Here is a 17,976-nt window from a genome sequence, read left to right on the forward strand (position 1 = left end):
ACGAAACAGAATGTATTTGTTTTAAAGAACTATACTTTGAGATGTTCTGAAATTATGTGCTTACTGCTTTTCAAATAAAATACCCTTTCTTTTATTAAAGGATGATATTAGACAGTGGGTAGGTTTGTTCTGTCTTATATTTTAATGCCCTTACAGCAAAAATAAAAGATTGTTATCCCTGTGTCAGTCTCCAATTCTTTCTAAGAAATATGTTTGAAGATACTGGTTCCATCAGTTTAACTCACCCTTAATAGAGTCTACCATTAACTACATATAACAAACACCTCAGTTTTAAATATCACCACTGCAACTATAAAAATAGTTGACTAAAGCTTAACTTTTATACTGGTTATAACAGGGGCCAATATTTTGTTAATGCTGAAAAGAACAGCCGTGAAGCTAAAGATCGCTTAAAAACGTATCTTGGAGGGAATAAGGAAAGAAAAGCAGCTGATGCAAAGGTTATCGTAATTCTTCCTATGCTACCACCACATATACAAGCACACACCTAGGTCACTGCACCACTGAAGCTGTCTGGTTTAGGAATTAGAAAACCTAGGCTCCAATTCACCTACTGAAATCTTGTGCAAGTCACCCTTTGGGGTTGGGCGGGCATTAATATTTATTGGTATAACTCAGATAGTTTGGGAGGACCAAAGGAGAAGGTACAAAGTTTATAAACCATAAACTACAGGGCAACAGTTAGTTGAGGTAAGTAGGAAGAAAGACAAGTTACAAACTAAACACTATAGGTTTTAACTCCATTTCAGGGACAGCTGATTTCTATTCATGTAAAATAATAAACTCACATAATCTAAATATAATGAAGTTCAGAGTTCTGCAGCAGTCTGTCCCCCCTCCCCCGACTCCTGATACTGAATATCTGCTACTTCCAGGTACTGTTCTACTTGCTAAAAAGCCAGTGTGAACAAAACAAGTCTTACATTCAGCAAGCTTATATTATACTGGAGGAAGACAAATAAAGAGACAATTAAAATAGTATGAAGAGAGGACTGGCATTTATTCTAAGTGCATTGGAAACCACTAGAAGGCTTTATAGCAGGGTAATGATAAATAATTTCATTTAAATTGTTTGAAGGAGAAATTGAAGAGTTGGAGAGTGGAGGAAAAGACCAGCTGGGAGGCCGCTGAAGTACAAAGTAAGAGATGGTGGTAGTTTGCATCTGGGTTCAGAAATGGAGGCAGAGGACTTCCCTGGTGGCACAGTGGTTAAGAATCCGCCTGCCAATGCAGGGGACATGGGTTTGAGCTCTGGTCCAGGAAGATCCCAATGTGCCGAAGAGCAACTAAGCCCGTGCGCCACAGCTGCTGAGCCTGCGCTCTAGAGCCTGCGTGCCACAACTACTGAAGCCCATGAGCCTAGAGCCCGTGCTCCACAACAAGAGAAGTCACCACAATGAGAAGCTCGTGCACCGCAACGAAGAGTAGCCCCCGGGGCTTCCCTGGTGGCGCAGTGGTTGAGAGTCCGCCTGCCGATGCAGGGGACACGGGTTCGTGCCCCGGTCCGGGAATATCCCACATGCCGCGGAGCGGCTAGGCCCATGAGCCATGGCTGCTAAGCCCGCACGTCCGGAGCCTGTGCTCCGCAACGGGAGAGGCCACAACAGTGAGAGGCCCGTGTACCGCAAAAAAAGAAAAAAAAAAAAAGAGAGTAGCCCCCACTCGCCGCAAATAGAGAAAGCCTGCGCACAGCAATAAAGACCCAAAGCAGCCAAATAAATAAATACATTAATTAATTAAAAAAAAAAAGAAAGAAATGGAGGCCGAGTCACTGAATCTGCCAGGTATCTTGTAAGGAGATCAGACAGAACTTGCTGAAGGACTAGATGTGGATAAAAGAAAAAAAGAAGGATAAAGAATGATACCTAGATTCTTTCTTGTCCATGCACTCACGTGGATAGATGATAGAGACATTTACCAAGATAGGGCAGGCTTTGGGAACTGCAGACTTGGGTGGAAAAAGGGAGGCAGGAGTTAATGGTTTTGCTTTATCGATTTAAACATGAGATGCCCATTAAAAAGCGGAAATGTCTAGTAGACAGCCGGTTATCCACATTCAGAACTCACAGAGAGATCCGAGCCAGAGAGTCCTCAATATACAGATGATTCTGGAGCCATGGGCCTAATGAGAGCTTCTAGAAAGCTAAAGTAAGTTGACAAGAAGAAAGCAGGGCTGAGGCGAGAGCCTTGGAGCACTCCAACATTTGATTTGAAGATCAGCTAGGGTTCTTAAAACACCAAAGGAAACTGAGAAGAAAAGGGGATACACACACGCACTTACAAATAGATTCATGCAGTACTACAGAAAGGGAGTTTTAAAAAAGATGATGTGGCTGATTATATCAAATGGTGTTTCAAAAGTGGAGTAAAATGAAGACAGAGAATGGATAACTGGCTTTCACTAGATGGCCAGTTGATAAGGAATGGCCTTGATAAGGAATCTTCCAGTGGAGGTATGGAAGAAAGTCTGATTAAAAAGAATCAGATAGATAATGGGAATTAGTTAAGTGGAAACAGTGAGTACAGAAACTTCTTCTAGGGGTGTGATGCAATGGAAAGAAACAAAGCAGTGAAAGTAAAATAAAGCAGTAAAGGTGAATTAAAATGGGTGAATAAAACCCGTTTTGCTTTTTAAAGATGAGTGACAGATATTAAGGCAAGTTATTTAGCAATGGAAATGACCAACTAGAGAAGACCACACTGGTGATACAGGAGAGACAGGCTGGTTAATCTAGAGCAAAGCCTTTGAAGAAGCCAGAGTAAATGGAATCCAGGGTGTGGGTGTTAGCCTATTATAGGTGTAGGAAGAGGCTCGACTGTGAGGGGGGAGAAAGCAAAGTTTGTGGGGAAGAGAAAGGTAAGCAGTTGGAACTGGTAATGAGACTACATGGTGCTAGTTTTAAAAAGAGAGGAGATATGATATCAAATCATTTAGAATAACTTATGAATAAATATACTGAGAGTCTTCTGCCTAGTCCTGTTGGCTCCGCTGATTGTAGTGTAGCAGCAATAAGGCCAAGGGCATTGATCTCATTATGGCCCAGTTAGCTTGACAAAGAGAAAAAAGAAAACCAGTTCAGAATATATGCTTTTGGGGTCTGGATCTACCATTCTATGAATAGATAATGGCTCAAGAATACTGTCTTTATATGTGAAAGGGATAGATTATGGAATAAAATGCAAATTCTATCAATAGCTTGATGTTTTACCAAAAAAAATGTAGCATTCCAACTGCTGGGGCTAATAAAAACATGTCTCAATTTTAGAAAATGAAGAGGGAGAGTAATGGAATATAGAAAGCAGGTGGATTTAACTGAAAATCATGGCTATTACACAGCACATCCTAATCTTATCAAATCCTGCACTTGAAATTATGTCAGTATTTGTGTGTGTGCGTGTGTGCGTGTGTGTGTGTGCAGTAGTGGTAGTGGTGGCAGCAGCCAGCCTGCATTCTTTAAGTGAGGGCCTCAGGAAAACACACAGATCAAGAAAATACGTGAAAATTTGTGTTCATTCATCTTGAAAAAAAGACTAATACCCTCATCATATTTTCAATTTCAAAAGAAAAGGAGACTGCCCTCAAATTTAAATGAATCACTGTCTAAATTCAAACTTAGGCTTAGTTCCTGAATGCCAACCATGGGCCAGATACTGTGATGGGCATAAACATACAAAGGGAAATGAGTCAGACAGGATGCCTTTCTCTGGCACTTGCCTTCAAGGAACTCACAGTTTGGTGGGGCAGACTTGACAAGTAATCAGTTAATCACAAGCCCGTGTGTTACACATTACGGCGGTGGTGAGGCTGTTAATGGAAGCCAGCAAAGGGAACTGGAATCCAAATTTACGGGGTTGGGGTGGACAAGGGAGTTCTAAGATACCAAACTTGAGACCTCAGGAACGATTAAGAGAGATAGTCACAGGAAGGGTGAGGTAGAGTGTTTTAGGTGAAAAGATCAGCATGTAACAGGACCAGAAACAAGAGTGAGCTTGGCACAATAGTGTTTAAGAAAACTGAAATTTTTGCTATGCCTCAAATACTGAGGAGGAGAGTTGGAAAAGAGATGAGATGAGATGAGGTAAACAGGAGCCAGACCCCAAAGAAATTTGTTAACCTAAGTGAGAAGTCTGAACTTCCTTCTAAGGGCAGTGAAAAACCACTGCCAACTTTCAGCAGGAAAGTGACAGGCAGCGTGAAGGGAGACAGGAAAAGACACCAGTTAGTATGTTGTTACCTGAATTATGCAAGAGAAAGGCAGCAGCCTCAAGCAGGGTGGTGGGGAGGTAGAGAAGCAGACACCCTTGAGTTAAGAGACAGGAGTTAGAATTTCCACATCTTGTCGACCCAGTCAGTGAGAACAGGTGAAAGACCCTATCAAAGTCAAGTCTATCTAGCAAGGTGGATGACAGTTTCACTGCAAAGTGGGAAAGAAGAAATATGCTTTCAGAAGGGAAAGTTTGGAGAGGCTGAGAAAATGAAGATGTCTAAAAGCAACTGAGCTTTCAAAAGGCCCAAAGCCTGGGAGAAAAGCCTGGACTGGAGCCACAGATGTCGGAGTCAGATGTGAAGTCTTAGAAGTGGAGAGCATCACCCAGGGAGAATGCAGAGTGCACCGTGAACAGAAACACAAGGCCTGCCAACACTGAAAGGAAAGCACAGGAGGCGGATGAAACGGGCCAGATAGGAAGAAAGCAAACCTTGAGAGTATAGTGTTATGAAAGCAGAAGAGAATGCTTTGGGAAGGAAATATGTCTATTGTACTCAGAAAACTGAACTTGAAAAAACTAACAAAGCGATGTTACTTCAGGCTCTATCAAGTACAACTTTAAAAAATAATATATATGCTACAAGGTTTGAGAAGAAGTAGTGTTACAATTATCTTCAAAAAATTCATAAGCAATGAAAACTGGTAATCTGAGCAGGATTTAAATTAAATGTATAATTCTCTATTTTTAAAAAAATTTTATTGGGGTATATAATTCTCTATTATAGCAGGAATAAATTTCTAGGACAAGGTCACACAGGATCATCAATAGAAAACCCTCATTCATAACTGTATACAAGTATTAAAACATACGTGGCTGGCACACCATGGCCATGCAAATCCTTGTCGAATGCCTAAAACCAACCTGTATGACCAAACACATACATCAGGGAATCACAGTGTTCTTGTAGTAGCCTGTAAGTCAGTAATGATTTATCCTGGGCAAAAGGCTGATTTCTTTCCAGAGTTAAAATATATTTCCATGTGTGAATGTCAATTTTATTGTATTACATCATGATGACATGGTCAAAGCACACCATTACCAACAACCTTACTACTAGCAAATGCAAATATAAACTGCCATCTGAAACATTATGGAAACATTAGTCAGCCTGGGACAATTGCTGCTGACTCTACCCTGCTTCCTACCACATACTACTTTTGCTCCTCTCTACCACTGTTTCCTTATTTCCTTTGTTTTTTTGTTCTCATCTACCTAATTTTAGCAACTACCACTTAAAAAGCTTCGTGTCTCATTTGCTTTCCTGCCCTTTACAAATCCATAAAGTCATGCCTCTTACAGAGTACCATTCAGTACCTATCTTTAATTTTTATGAATTCATTTTTATCCTTTGCTTGATACAGTACTATGAATAATAAATGATACCAAGGGCTGAGATTTGCATTCTGTAAATCTTATTAGAGAGTCTATTCTACCATCCAATATAAAATATAATATAGATAACATAGGAACACATTAAAATGGGAAAGATACCAAAAGCTAGGGTAACAATAAAAAGATCAAGAAATATGGTTTAGAACAGGAATAAGAAGGTTAATGTAGGGAAACAATAATGATACAGAAGAACAAAACTGTAATGGCAGTTTCATCCAGTTAGGATATTAGAAGATTATTTTGCCATGAAAGTACATTCTTGGATACTGAGGACTATAAGATAGGTGCTTGCTAACACGTAAAACCAAAAATATGAAGCAATAAATCTCATTCCAGTTAACCTTGACATTTACAGTTCTAATTCTTTTAAGAGTAAAGATAATTAATCAGAACCACTAGGAAGTTTTTAATATGAAAATTACATCTGGCTCAAAACACTTCCTATTGATCAGTACACGAACAGTATGCTTAAAATCAAGTTAAAGCACTGCTCTGCTAGAAAACAAGCAATAAATTAGCAGCCAAATGAGGAAGCACACAAACACAACTTCCTGAGGAGGGCATATTTTAAAGACCAACTAACGAACAGAATCTTAAATCCCCATTTTTTTTTTTCATCATGTAATTCCTGCCATCAAAAAAACTATTGTTGGGCTTCCCTGGTGGCGCAGTGGTTGAGAGTCCGCCTGCCAATGCAGGGGACACGGGTTCGTGCCCTGGTCCGGGAGGATCCCACATGCTGCGGAGCGGCTGGGCTCGTGAGCCATGGCCGCTGAGCCTGCGCGTCTGGAGCCTGTGCTCCGCAACGGGAGAGGCCACAAGAGTGAGAGGCCCGCGTACCGCAAAAAAAAAAAATACTATTGTGACGAGAGAATACAGGTACTTCTTTCTCAATCTCTCTTTTGTAAGCTGAATGAGATGAACTTTTATAACACGAAGTACACTACAGTAGTTAAAAGCATGTCCTCTGTCTAGGTTTGAATCCCTCCTCTGGACTTATGAGCTGTGAGACTTCAGCTAAGTTGCTTAACCTTTTTGTGCTGTGGGTTCTTTGGCTATAAAACAGGATAAGGTTGTTGTGAGGATAAAGTAAGTTGATATAAATTTATAAGTACTAACTACCAACTTGGCACAAAAACCGTTATCTAAGCATTACTTATTATTGTTGTTCTTAAGAAACATCTTTTAATTGTTCCTCCAGACTTTAGAGCAATCTAATATCTACATCCCAAATATTTCTGATTTTCCTTCTCTACTCATTTTTCTCTTAGGCATATATCACTAACACACTACACATCTCATTTGTCTTGTGAACTTGTCTTCCCCATGTAAAAATAAGGCAGGCAGTTATGTTTTATTCAGGATGTATGCCCAGAGCCTAGGTAAGTGCCAACAAGATAGGAGATACCCAATAAACACAATATCTCAGCAATTCTAAAACACACACATTGTTACATTTTATTAACAAACATCTCTGAAATTGGGATGTATTTTAATTATACACTTACGATTATCTTACAGTTAAAACTGCCAACACATTCTTTTTTTAGGGGGTATATAAAACATATGACTATCATTAACATAGATCTGACGAAAGACTGTGTGTCAATGAATGAATGAATGAAAGAACCAAAGGGACAGATAAACTTCAGTTTTACTTAACCAAAATTCCTGTACTTTAAAGAACCATTGTTATCTCACTTTCCCTGACTATAAACAGATTATACTTAAAAAAAGGCTACTTATTGTCTAGATCATTTTACTTGGGCATAAAAACTCCGAGCTGATTATTCCCAGGGATGAGTCATTTGTTACCATTTGCCTAGTTGATCAGTGACAAAATATTCATTAGCTTCTGAGTGAATCACTTCTAAATTAAACTAGAACTATTCCTTTGGAAATAACATTTCTGTGAAAGCTGCTGTTGTTTTTATTTATTCTTATGATGACTGTAAACACAAATATAATGCTTACAATGGCTTTTTCACATTCTTTAAAAGAATATTTCAAAATGACAAACTATATATATATAAACAGTGAAGACAAAAGTTTGTACAAATTTTGACAAAAATTAAATTCACAATACTAGGAAGAAGATGAGCAAGAATTTTCTAAGAATAAAAGACAGGGAAAATGGCATACACTTGTTTAATAGCACAAAGCAGCAACAATACACGCAAAATTTTGAGTGTTAAGTGAATATTTCTAGAGATTATCCACAACTTCCACCATGTCTTAAAAGAGGTACATAACCATCCCCTCCCTAAATTTTAAAAACTACTGTACTAGGTACAAAGTTTCCGTTAATTTAATAAACTTCACTAATTAAACCAAAATCAATATAAGGAGAACTGCCCAAAATAACAACACAAAAGAAACTGCAGTGCAAACTAAAGAGAAATAATGTCCATTAAAAATGAACAAATAATGTCCATTAAAAATGAAATGGAAGGGTTTTTAGTTAATCAGAAGTTTTGTCTTCTCATAACTAACAGCAGGGAAACACAAAGACATGGTTGAGGGAAGTGCAAATATGTGCAGATTTCAAAGTGAAGTTTAATATCGGGTTTTTTTTAATTAATTAATTATTTATTTATTTTGCTGCATTGGGTCTTTGTTGCTGAGCACAGGCTTTCTCTAGCTGTGGTGAGCGGGGGCTACTCTTTGTTGCGGCGTGTGGACTTCTCATTGCGGTGGCTTCTCTTATTGTGGAGCACGGGCTCTAGGCACGCGGGCTCAGTAGTTGTGGCGCACGGGCTTGGTTGCTCCCTGGCATGTGGGATCTTCCCGGACCAGGGCTCAAACCCGTGTCCCCTGCATGGGCAGGCGGGTTCTTAACCACTGCACCGCCAGGGAAGCCCCAATATCGTTTTTATGAACAAACGATGTTGTTATAAATATTGAGGGTTTTTAATGTTAACATATCCTATCAATTTGGTGATCATGAAACATCCAAAATTAGGTTTTAGATTAAATGTAGTATGTACATATGGTTGAATTAATGAATCTACCAATTGAGAATAGCAACTTAATGTACAAATCTCTAAAGTTATATGAAGTTAGCTAACATTTTAAAGTAGATTTGCATACTGAACAAACTCCAAAGTCTGTCAAATTACATCTATTAAAAGTTCCACGGGTCTGTTCCTGATTCACTGAATTTAAGCAGCAGGGGTCCAGCTCTTAAAATGGTGCAGCATATTTAATGTATAACTGAGAAGTCCATGTTTCTAGTGGTTCTGACTTGAGGAAAAGATCCAGACAATCTGGAAGACTTTACAGAAAAAAGAATATACTCCAACTGATCTGAGGAAGCCCTTTTAGGATATATGTGAATACGGACATTAGCTTCCTCAAGACCATGCTACCTCAGAAAAATTAAAGTAACTACCTACCATTAAAACAATGAGCAATTCACATAGAATTACATAAAGGTTTTAAAGAATCTTTTAGTGTGATTTAAAATTCTTTAACAACTTTGGAAATAACTTTTTGCTATTACCTTAAAATTTATCACAAGTAGTGGCATGGCATAAGATGTTTCAGGAAAAATGTTAAGAAAAACACTGAAGCACAGTTTTTCTAGAATTGGCTTTGGAATATATACTAATATCTTTTAAACTTTAGCATTAATAATTTCCCTTCCTTACTAAAATAAATTGTAATCACCAAACATTCATCCTCACGTATCCTTCCCCCTTCCTTTGCAATTTGGAAATCCCTTTTGGAAACTTCCTAACCTTACTTTTATATTCAACATGATCAATGTATAAAATAAAAGATTATCCCTTCAAACTATTTCAAAGACCATAACGCAATGAAGGTATAATAAACGTTTCTGTTTTTCAAAAAGAAATTTACTACAGATCAAGAATTATGAAACCGGGCTTCCCTGGTGGCGCAGTGGTTGAGAGTCCGCCTGCCGATGCAGGGGACGCGGGTTCGTGCCCCGGTCCGGGAAGATCCCACATGCCGCGGAGCGGCTGGGCCCGTGGGACATGGCCGCTGAGCCTGTGCATCCAGAGCCTGTGCTCCGCAACGGGAGAGGCCACAACGGTGAGAGGCCCGCGTGCCGCAAAAAAAAAAAAAAAAAAAAAAAAAAAGAATTATGAAACCAAAGATTTCTTTGAACACAGGGAAACTGAATATAATTCGAAGACTGAAAACTTTTTAATCAAAGGAAATGTCTGCTAAATTAAAAATTGCCATCTAATCTACTCCATTTGCTCTGGTACCTTCTGAACTAATTGTTAAAGTTTAGGTTAAGAAAAAAAACAAACTTGGTCAGCTACTGGCAGTGAAAGCTATTTTAAGCCGCTTGGCAAAATGAAGGATAGTGAGCAGGGTTTAGTTCCACTGAATCCCCTGGGAACTACCAAGTCTGATTCCAGCTCAAGTGGAAAGACAATCATGCTATCGTAAACAAGCAGCAATATGTGCGACAGTACAAAATACTTCCTCCCACCAACTTAAAATATATAAATTAATTTGCAACACTGTTTTTGATCTAAAGTTACTTTACACCAATCTTTAATGCCACGAAAAATACGGCATAATCAAACAACAGCCGAGACGATCTAAGCATGCTTATTTATGAGCCAATTACAGAACTTGCCAAAGTACTAAAAATGAATGTAATGAAACTCACCTTCATTGGGAGATGTTTTTAACCTGGCGCAAATTCCATAGACATCTCCATAGCTTTCCTGTATTTTTCGTAATGCATCTGTAGACCTGAGCTCCATGAGAGCCCGCAGCTCTGCGAGTGTAATTCCAAAGTCTCCATCATGATTAGCTTCCTTCAAAGAGTTTTTTACGCCACCATATGCAACCGAGTTGTTTGCCATGTCGCCCATTACAAGTATAATTTAACAGGAGGAAAATGTTTCCCAAAAGACTCTAATTTTCACTTGATATATATCCAAGATGAAAATCTTTTAAATATGAAAATCTTTCTTAAACCAAACACTCATTGTATGACTTTGTAAAGGAGCATCAGCAGCATTTCCCAGAGAAGTATCTTGACCTTTGGCCCATGACTAGTTCTTCCTATCAGTCATGAGACGTACACATCTGTAAGAAGAAAACATTTACAATTAGTAAAATCCATATGAGAATATTGTGCATATAAGCATACTTTCTAAGTGTCATCAGGTAGCTAATCAAAGTATATCATTTAATTGCAAAAATATTTTTTACTGTAGTTTCATGCCCTTAAAATATTTCGCATGATGAAAGGTCAAAGTATAACTTCTAAATAAAATTGTATATCAAGAGACATTAGCTTTCACCATTATTAAATGAAACTGTATTTCACATGACTGTTAGGGATTATTAATAGTTATCATTGAGCACTACGTTAGTTGCTTTAAATTCATTCTCTCATTTAATCATCACAATTTAATCCCATGAAGTGTTATTGCTCCTTACTCTACGAAGAATAAGCCTCAGAGAAACTGAGGGCTTTCTACACAGCCCACAGATGCCTGATATGAATGAGTTGGGATGCCTCTAAGCCCATGTTCCTTCAAATACACTACCCTGTCTCTCCAAACCTTTCATATGGGAGAGTCCCGAAAGGGCAAAAAGCACAATGAACTTCTCATATGTTTTCCTGCAACTCTCCTTGGCCACTCTGTGATGCCAGAAACTTTTGGCTTCCTAAAACTATCTTTCACATGTTTCACATTTTTCAACTGATTTCTGTCACATGTCACCACCTCAGGTCTTCGTTGACCCTCTATCTAAAGAAATTCTCTACCCCTTAGTCACTCTTTACTGTTACTCTATTTTATTTTCTTTGCTGGCCCTCAGTATTATCTGAAATTATCTTGTTCATTTATTTATTTATTTGTTGTCTCCCTCCACCTACAATACTAGTTCTGCGTACAGGGCATGGGTTGGTCCATTTCTATATCCTGAGAACCCAAAACTGTGCCAGACATTCAATAAGCATTTCAAGAATGAATGAATGCATTATTTTAATTTTCTTCACAATTCTTGGTTGAATCTGCAAACGCGGAACCCACAGATAGAGGGCCGACAGTAAGGGACGTGAGCATCTGCAGATTTTGGTATCCTGTAGGGGCTGGGGGTGGGGGGTGGGGGTTGTTCTAGAACCAATCTCCTGCCAATACCAAGGGACAAATGTACTTTCAAGTTCTCCTCTTACTCTAAACCATCTAAAAATGAGCTCTCAACTCTTCCTTCTCAATATATGTCCTTTAAAGTATGACCTCAAAGTTAACATGCCCAACAATGGATTCATCTTATTCCCTAATTAGAAAGTTCCCTTCCCAACTACCATTATCTTAATCATCTGGGCTTGAGATCTTAAATCATCTTTGATTCTGTCCACCCCAGCTTTCAGTGAACTGAGTTCAATTAACTCTTCCTTTGAAAAGTCTCTTCTACAGATCCCCTTTTCTTCCAGATCTTTGAGTCCCCCTACACAAATTATAATCACTACCCCCTAGAGCTTCTCTCTCATTCTCTTATCTCCTACAACAATCCCTTCTACATTTTGCTGCTACAGTTAGTCTTTTAAATAGTTATCATGCCCCTATATCTAAACCTATAGGATGAAAACACAGTCTTATTGTTCATATCTGTTTGGCATTCAAGCCTAAGCTCTATTTTACCTATTCAACCTCTCTCCCTCCCCAAAGTATCCCATATTTAATAAATGCTTAATGATGAGGAACTAGAAAAGATTACTTGCAAGTACAACTAATATCCAGCTATGAAACTGTTATGGGGATGTTTGCAAATCATGGTATGTGGTTAAATATCCGTCAAAATTGCCTAGAGGACTTGTGAAAATACAGATCGCTGGGCCCCACTTCCAGGGTTTCAGTAGGATAAGGGTGGGCTCCAGAATTTGCTTTCCTAACAAATTCTCAGGTGATACTGATGTTATTAGTTCAGAGAGTACAATGTGAGAACCACTGGACAGGAGAACGGGCTAAAAACTGAATTTATCCCAGCTGGTTGAGGATGGCTAGTGGACGGAAAGTTTGCTTGCCTTGGCTTAAATTTACAAGGATGTGATAGTTATGAACTCTGTAAGACATCTTCTTTCACTGCCTGCTTCCTCCCACTTCACAAATCCTTCTGCTTGCCCAATTAATACTAATTTTACTCATCTCCTAGGCAAAGTGGGTTCCCACTCACACATCAATTATTATAATAACCCAACTTCAGAAACTGAAGAGGGTGGTTATTTGATACTCTCTGAGTTTTCATACCCCAAATTTCTTGGTATCTGTACATCACACCAACCCTAAAATAAATTATTATTATTTACTGAAGAGATAAAATAATTAAGATTCATTAGTCTATGTGTTGGAGGCATGTATGTCATCATTCCTCTGGTTTCCACAAAGAGGAATTTTCCTCAACAATTTCTGACCTCCTACCCCACCCATTACCACTGAGGTGAAATGAGCTGCTTGACAGATTTTCGGAGAACAACTAGACATACATAGCTTCCACCTCCTTGTGTTCTTCGTGAGCCCGATGTCTGCAGGACTCATCCATTCTGGTCTGAGTTATTAGGGGCAGACCCCCAGGTAAAAAAGCCTATTGTTCAAAGTGCCGGGGGGTGGGGCGCGGATAAATAACTGTTTAGTTCTGGATTCAATATTAGAACTTCTTTGTTGTCACACAAAAACTTTCATTTCAGCTTTTGTCAGTAATAAAACTAATGTTTTTATTCCTATGTGCCAATATTTGTCTTTTCTCTTCACAGAATTCAAGCAGGAGAGAAGCGTGTTATTTATTGGGTGCCCTTAAATTTCTCAACAATAAGGATACATGACAGAGCTAGGATCTGAAATCTCTGTTTGCAACTCAAAAGCCACGCTTCTACTATACAGTCTCTACTTTAAGTCTTCATGTTTATTAGATTGAAATGGAAATTTTTGTAGGTTAAAATACAAACAACACCAAATGTACCAATTTATATAATAAAAACAGAATTCAATAGACATTATAGTGGATATTTGCTGTCTGCCACATCAGCTCATCCTTCTCCCCCATTTCTCAGCAATGGCCTCACTTTTTGTTTGGGGATCTGCCCTTCCCCAACTCTCAATGTGGTTCATCCCCATATCCAGACATTCCCCTGACCATAAGGATGATGGGTTCAGTAATGTGCATGTGACTCAAGAAAGACCAATACATAGGTGACAACAAGGCATCTGCTGTGACTCTGGAACAGAGACTTGTTTCCTGTTACTGAACTTAAATCTGAGATGTGGAAAGCCTCTGAGAAAGGATCTAAAAGGGAGGGAGGGAGGACGTATGTCTGTCAGTGCTAGATCATTTGAGCCCCTTGGTCGATCAATGCCTAAAGTCTGTCCTGTCCATCATCTTTTCATTAATTTTTCAATAAATTCCTTTTGGGGATTTTCTATGACTTTGCAACCCATAAGGCTTTGATAAGTACATGATTACCAACCATGTTCAGTCTCCCCACTGTTTAAAGAAAGAGAGGTCCAGGGAAAACCACCAAATGCAAACGAGCCGCTTTCCAAAAGTGGACTGCTTGAATTACTGATTACCTACAAATGATAAATTGGGCTGTTGTCTATTTCTAGATCATCTATAGCCTCTCCTCCTATTTTCCTCTCTGCCAACTCTTCACTCTTTTACTCACCTAACTAGTGAATTGACAAAAATGCCAAAGACAACAAACAAAAAAGTTTTGCTTTTCATTTGTTAGCTACAACATGACAATCAAGAGACATGCTATTTGGGATTGAGGTACAACACAGTAGAACATCTACTTTGCTTCTCATCGTTCACTAAAAGATTCTGACCTTCCATCTGAAAAGTTAAGGAAGAAATGTTAAGTGGAAGCGCAGGCTCCACAAGAGGGGGATTTTAAGGAAAACACATACCTAATCTACATAGGCCTACATAATTTATCCCAGAATCCCGAGATGACATCTCTGACCCAACCACTACTGATCTTTGAGGGAATACATAAAAAGACAGAGGTGGTTTAAGACTAGAGTGGGGCAAAAATAGTTACAGTCTTCAAAAAGAAGAATAAGATGGATTCCAACCGACATATAAGCTTTACTGTGAATGGGCAGGCCCCCAAAAGAAAATAAAAGGATGACTATGAGGTCTTAGTACTGAGTGAAGCTCATAAAGAGACAGTTTTGTTAATATTACAATTCAATCCCTTCCTTCACAAGGTCACTTGACTTACAGATTGTGGAATGGTTGTATAGATATTATTTATACTCAACAATGATAACAACAACAAAAATATCACACATTAGAAAAACTACAAGAAATATAGTGGCAGAGTTAAGTAAATTTGGAGATGAAATATGGAGCTGGATGAAATATGGAGCTCTAAAAATCATTATTAGGGATTTCCCTGGTGGCGCAGTAGTTAAGAATCCGCCTACCAATGCAGGGGACACGGGTTCAAGCCTTGGTCCAGGATGATCTCACATGTCACGGAGCAACTAAGCCCGTGCTCCACAACTACTGAGCCTGCGCTCTACAGCCCACAAGCCACAACTACTGAGACCGCGTGCCTCAACTACTGAAGCCTGTGCACCTAGAGCCCGTGCTCTGCAACAAGAGAAGCCACCACAATGAGAAGCCCGTGCACCGCAATGAAGAGAAGCCCCCACTCGCCGCAACTAGAGAAAGCCCGCGTGTAGCAATGAAGACCCGATGCAGCCAAAAATAAATAAATAAATTTTAAAAATAAAATGATTATTAATATTACATAGTAACACGAGATTTCTGCAGGCAAGAAAATATATGCTACTATAACTAAGTGTATTAGAATAAGAGGAACACCTGAAAGGTGTTTTTAAATGCATTACTGGGTTCCTAATTCCTGACTGTTCTAAACTTTTCAGTGATGTGAAAATATAGAAGTTATATTTCTCCAATCTGTAGATGACTTGAAGCTAGGTAAGTCAGCAAGTACGTTAGATGAAAGAATCGGAATCGGAGACAGGTGGGAATGGGAAGCTAACTTTAATTGGTACAAAAGTATGGTCTCCTACATTTAATTCCAAAAACATAACTGTACAAACACGACATACAAGAAATACAACAGTATATATTCAAAGACAAAGATTCAGTTTACTCAAAGCTCTGAATGCCTTAGCTTGATGTTGATTAATGTAAGTGCTTTCCCCTCCCACTCCCAAGCTGTCTTAGGCAGCAATGACAGGAGTGTAACAACTAACAAAGGGAGTTTAATAGACCAATTCTACTTTGCCTTGCACAAACACATCTAAATGTTACAGGATCATCTGTAAAACACAGACATAATAACAAATAACACACCTCCCTAAATGTATGAATATATGTAAAACAGTGTGAAATTAGCCTGACACACAGTAAATCGTAAATACATGTTAGCTATTTTTACTATATTTCTAAACCTAGAGGAAAAGAGAATCCTTAGATAACAGTCTAATATAAGTGAAGCTCTGCTATACAGATAAAGCATTGATGACTGAATACATCAAAAAGATTGGTGAACAAAAGAGAGGCACCAACTTTTATTTGTATTATAGACAACAGGCCTACCAGATTTCACATTCCTCAGGTCTGAATTACCATGAGAAACATAGTATAAAAAATAATAAACAGAATGTTGAAGATGTCAGAAAATCAGTCCACTGAAGTAGTGGAAGAAATTCAGTCTAGGGGATCAATATTTCATGATAGCTATTTTCAAACATTTGAAATTTAAAAAAAATTTCATTGAAGTATTGTTGATTTATAGTGTTGTATTAATTTCTGCTGTATAGCAAAATGATTCAGTTATACATATATTCTTTTTCATATTCGTTCCCATTATGGTTTATCACAGGATACTGAATATAGTTCCCTGTCCTATACAGTAGGACCTTGTTGTTTACCCGTACTATACATAATAGTTTGCATCTGCTAATCCCAAACTTCCCATCCTTCCCTCCCCCACCCGCCTCCCCCCTGGCAACCACAAGCCTGTTTGCTATGTCTGTGAGTCTGTCTGTTTCATAGATACGTTCATTTGTGTTGCATTTTAGATTCCACATATAAGTGATAGCATAAAACATTTGAAATTTTAGTGTAGAATAGTGACTAGATATATTCTGTGGAGTAGTGGAGGGCACAACTAGAATGAAATGAAAGAAAGTTACGGAGAGGTAGATCTTTGGCTGAGGCAGAACTTAGTTACAAGGTATCTCAAACTGGAATGGATCTATAACAGTTAATTTTATGTCAACTTGACTAGATCACAAGATGCTCAGATATTTGGCTAAACATTATTTCTGGGTGTGCTTACAGGGGTGTTTCTGGATGAGATTAGCATTTGAATGGGTAGACTAAGTAAAGCAGATTGCCCTTCACAATGTGGGTGGGCATCATCAAATCCAATGAGGGCCCAAATAAAACATAGTGAAGAAATGGTAAGTCGTACCCACCCCTCCCTGCCTAACTGTCCAGTCTTCCCCTGCCCTCAGACTGGGAATTACCCACTGACTTCCCTGGTTCTCCGGACTTCAGACTGATCTAAAACACCAGCTTTCCTGGGTCTTTAGTTTGTAGATGGCAGACAGTGGGACTTCTCAGTCTCTGTAACTGCCTGAGCAAATTCCTCATAATATATCACTATATGGATAGATTTCTTATTGGTTCTTTTTCTCTGGAGAACCCTGACCAATAAAGGGTCCCTCGGTCATTTAGACTCCCTACGCTTGGAGTTGATAGAGCTATACTAAAAGAATGTATGGAAGAGAGTTCAATACTTGAAGACAGCCCATGCCCTTTTGGTGATGACTCTAGTCTTTAAAAATCCATTCCTGATTCAAAAGGTAACACCATAAGTCCTGATGCAATAAGCATGCTTTATACATGTACACAACTTCCTGTCCAGCACTCCATTCCCCATTGATCTTAAACTGTTCAGCTTTTAAAAAATCAAGATTCCTTTTAGGGAAGATTACTTCAAAGAGAACATACCCCAGACAAGAAAACTTATTCTTTTTTTCTTTTAATATAGTGTATGAAACATACCATCTAATTTGAAGATCTGCTAATTGTGTTCATAAGCTTAGGAAAGACGTTTGATTAATTTCAACCCTGAATTTACACAAACTGGTTATAAATCAAAAGTAATTTATCTGTTAGAAACCAGTCCTTTTATTTAAACTTTCATTAATCTCTTAAAGTGTCCTTTGAGTCAACTAAAGATTCCTAAGTAATCTTGACTTTTTTCAAATCACTCCCAACTTGGGATGAAATTTCAAAACCAGCAGAAAA

At 38.6% G+C, this 17,976-nt stretch overlaps 1 protein-coding gene across 4 annotated transcripts in view; it reads right to left on the reverse strand.

Annotated features, from left to right (window-relative positions):
• The window catches only part of ATP2B1 (ATPase plasma membrane Ca2+ transporting 1), a 133,515-nt gene that overhangs the window by 65,056 nt on the left and 50,483 nt on the right, over positions 1-17,976 (reverse strand). For all 4 annotated transcript variants that reach the window (XM_082665182.1, XM_082665181.1, XM_082665179.1 and 1 more), the window contains exon 2: positions 10,331-10,755. In XM_082665182.1, coding sequence (XP_082521308.1) covers positions 10,331-10,538 — 208 coding nt within the window. In that variant the 5' untranslated portion in view covers positions 10,539-10,755. The remainder of the gene's footprint in view (positions 1-10,330; positions 10,756-17,976) is intronic.

Source organism: Grampus griseus, assembly GCF_964374135.1.
Source record: "Grampus griseus genome assembly, chromosome: 11".
Taxonomy (NCBI): Eukaryota; Metazoa; Chordata; class Mammalia; order Artiodactyla; family Delphinidae; genus Grampus; species Grampus griseus.